A 3,458-nucleotide genomic window follows, 5' to 3' on the forward strand; every position below is an offset into this window, starting at 1 on the left:
GAATCCCCCAGTGAGGGGCTGGGGGCGTGGCTCAGTGGTAGAGCCCCTGCCTAGAATCCCCCAGTGAGGGGCTGGGGGCGTGGCTCAGTGGTAGAGCCCCTGCCTAGGATCCCCCAGTGAGGGGCTGGGGACGTGGCTCAGTGGTAGAGCCCCTGCCTAGGATCCCCCAGTGAGGGGCTGGGGACGTGGCTCAGTGGTAGAGCTCCTGCCTAGAAAACCCCCAGTGAGGGGCCGGGGGTGTCGTTCACTGATAAAGTACTTGCAAGAAAGCCTTGGTTCACTATCCAGTACCCTAAAATAGTAAACAAAGTGTGGGTTTTCCTGGCCCTCACATCTGGCCTTGCACTCCTCTGCCCCTCCCCATCCCTTTTCCTGCTTCTTCCCCCTCTCATACTATTCTGCTTCCTCCCGTCTTGCATGAACTATAGCATGGCTCCTCTGTAGAAGAATGTCATTGTCTGAGCTCTGGCTTAGGTTCCTCGAGTTCTTGTGGCCTTATTTGCACACAGAATGAGGGGCGCTTTGCTGTTTCCTTCATGGCTGTTTCCCCACGCTAATGCCAAGGGTGTACACAAACCAGACAGGTGCTCAGTAACTGTTGACCGAATGAATGAATGAATGAATGAATCCTTGGAATTTAGCTTAGCTGACAGAGTGCTTGCCTAGCAGGCATGAAATCCTGGGTTCTATCCCCAGCCCCACATTAAAAACAACAACAGCACAAAAAGCATGGGTTGTGCACTCCTGTGATCCCAGCATTGGGAGATGGAGACAGGTAAACCAGGAATTCAAGGCCATCCTCAGCTATATAATTTGAGGCTAGCCTGGGCTATGTGAGAGCCTGCCTCAGATAGATAGATAGATAGATAGATAGATAGATAGATAGATAGATAGATAGATAGATAGAATGTTGGTCAGCCCTGGTGGTGTATACCTTTAGTCCCAACATGAGGTAGACAGGGGCAGGTGGTTATCTGTGATCTTGAGACTAGCCTGGTCTATAGAGTGTGTTCCAGACCTGCAAGTCGACATAGTGAGACTTAGTTGCAAAAGAGGAGAGGAGGGGAGAAGTGAATGAATGAAGATTGTGTTATGCTATCTTTCTAACTGCTATTGCCATCGACGTTACTATAGTAACATGCCTTCCTAAAGCGGGACCCCTCCCTCGCTCACTTCCTCCCACCCTGTGTGCCCTGCAGAGGAAGGCGAGTACTTCCTGAAGGTGCTCATCCCCAGCTACGCAGCCGGCTCAATCATCGGCAAAGGTGGCCAGACCATCGTGCAGCTCCAGAAGGAGACGGGAGCCACCATCAAGCTGTCTAAGTCCAAAGACTTCTACCCAGGTAAGCCGCAGACCGGCCAGGTGCCTGAGCTGCAACAGACCGGCCAGGCGCCTGAGCTAGACTTTCTCTCTTCTCCTTTCCTCTTTCCTGAGCCCTGGGTGTGTGGAAAGACTGCGTTAGGGACAGTTAGAGTGATGGAGGAGGGCTACTTTTTCTCCCGTTTAAGAGCCTGAGCTGCCTGCAGCCCAAGGGCCCTGGCCTGAGCAGATGGGGGTGGGGGCAGGGCCAGACAATGAGCTACTGCATATTCATGGACTCATTTGCATTATGCCAGGCAGTTGTGTCCCTTCCCACACACCTGCCGCCTCCGGTCAGTCAGTTGGAGCAGCCAGGGTGGGGAGGACGGCAGGTGTCGTGGCTGGGTGGGGGCAGCCCTCTGAATTGCTCACACCCCTCTGTCCATTTGGATTTATTAATCTTATTTGCATCTAATATACTCTCCACTGAGTCATTTTGGAAAAGGGGCATTTTTAAATATTTTTCTTTTCTTTCATTTTTTTTCTCCCTTTGAGGTAGGACTTCAGGTAGCGGAGAGTGATTCTGAACTCATCATCCTGCCTCCCAAGTGCTGGGATTACAGATGTGTGTCCCATACCAGCCTTGTTTTCTTAGGGCATTTAGAAAAAGAGACACTCTCACCCTCTAGCCCATAGCTTCTAATTCTTCCCCTGCCTCCCAGCGCTGGGATCATGATGCCCTGCCTGATGCTTCTCACACAGCTGTTTCTGCCCAGCCCATCTTTTGTGCCCTTCTGCCTCTCTGCTCTAGTGTCTAGGGATCTGTCTGGGTATCTGCATCTCCTGTCCTCTGAGACCCTCATCCAGTCCATCTGTCTGTCCCTCTGTCTGACATCCTTTTCTGTCCTCCCATCTCCCTCTGCTTCCCACCACCTCCCCTGCCCCAAAACTTCATTTCACCCAATTTAACAGGGACCCTGGGGTCGGGGAGGGGGGCAAGCCGTTGCAGATGTTTGCTCCCTCTTTGGGTTCTGCCTCTGTTCACTTCTCTCTGCCTCCCTTCAGGTATCTCTCTTGAAGAAGTCTTATCTTCCCACGGCTGTTCCTTTCTTACTCAACTCAGTCCAACCCATTCTCTGCCTCTTCCTAGACTCCATCTTATTCCTCTTTTTTCTTTTGATACAAAGTCTTATGAAGCACAGGCTAGCCTCACGTGTACTATGTAGCCAAGGATGCCCTTGAACTCCTGCTCTTCCTGCTTCCAGTGCGGTTAGCGGTTAGCATCTCAGGCTTTGGCTGCCATTGTGAGTAATTTATGCAGGGCTGGGGACCAAATGCCCGGCTTCTTGTATGCTAGGTGCTCACTCTACCACTGAGCTACATCCTCAGCCCCCAACCACACGTGTCTAAACAACTCTCTGCTCGCTCCAAGAGCCTTCCAAGTCTTTCACTCCCAAGAGCAGAGCCTGAGCTTTCGTCTCTAGGGATCCCGGCCAGGCACCAGAGCAGCATCCAGCACACAGTCCACCACTGGTTCTAGAGCATCCTTAATCCTCTTGGATTTTTTTTAATTTTTGTAGGTCAGATACTAGAGATGTAGCGCAGGGTTTGGATCTCTCTCTCCCCCCGCCCCCCCCTCTCTCTCTCCCCCTGTCTTTCCATCTCTCTCCCTTTCCCTCGCTTTTCTTCCCCCTCCTCTTTTTCAGGCCCCTAATTCCCTTCTTCCCTCTTGCTCCTAAGTCCTCCCTTTCTCTTTCTCTTCCCAGCCACCTTCCCTTCTTCCTCCCTCCCCCTCCTCACTCTTGTAGTCCTCCCTCCCCCCTTTGTCTCTAGCCTTTCCTCACCTCGGTTGTCCATCTTTCTGTTTTCTTTCCTATCTTCCCTTCCCTTCTTTTTCCTCCCCTCCTCCCTCTCTCTTCCCTCCCTTTCATCCTATTCCTTCTCTCTCCTCCCCCAACTCTTCTACTTTTCCCTCCCTCCCTTCCTGTTTCTTCTTCTCTCCCCTTTTCCTTCTCCACATCCCATCTCCTCCCGCTTCCCTTCTTTCTGCCCTCCTCCCTTCCTTCTTTCCCTGCCCTCCTCCCTTCCCTTCTCCCTTCCCTCTTTTCCTGCCCTCCTCCCTTCCCTCTTTCCCTGTCCTCTTCCCTTCCCTCCTCCC

General features: G+C 52.3%; 1 protein-coding gene across 1 annotated transcript in view; it reads left to right on the forward strand.

Moving 5' to 3' along the window:
• Nova2 (NOVA alternative splicing regulator 2) overlaps nt 1-3,458 on the forward strand; it is a 33,915-nt gene that overhangs the window by 15,252 nt on the left and 15,205 nt on the right. The window contains exon 2 of the mRNA XM_028778701.1: nt 1,200-1,343. Coding sequence (XP_028634534.1) covers nt 1,200-1,343 — 144 coding nt within the window. The remainder of the gene's footprint in view (nt 1-1,199; nt 1,344-3,458) is intronic.

The sequence above is a fragment of the Grammomys surdaster genome, unplaced genomic scaffold (assembly GCF_004785775.1).
Source record: "Grammomys surdaster isolate TR1022 unplaced genomic scaffold, NIH_TR_1.0 339, whole genome shotgun sequence".
Taxonomy (NCBI): Eukaryota; Metazoa; Chordata; class Mammalia; order Rodentia; family Muridae; genus Grammomys; species Grammomys surdaster.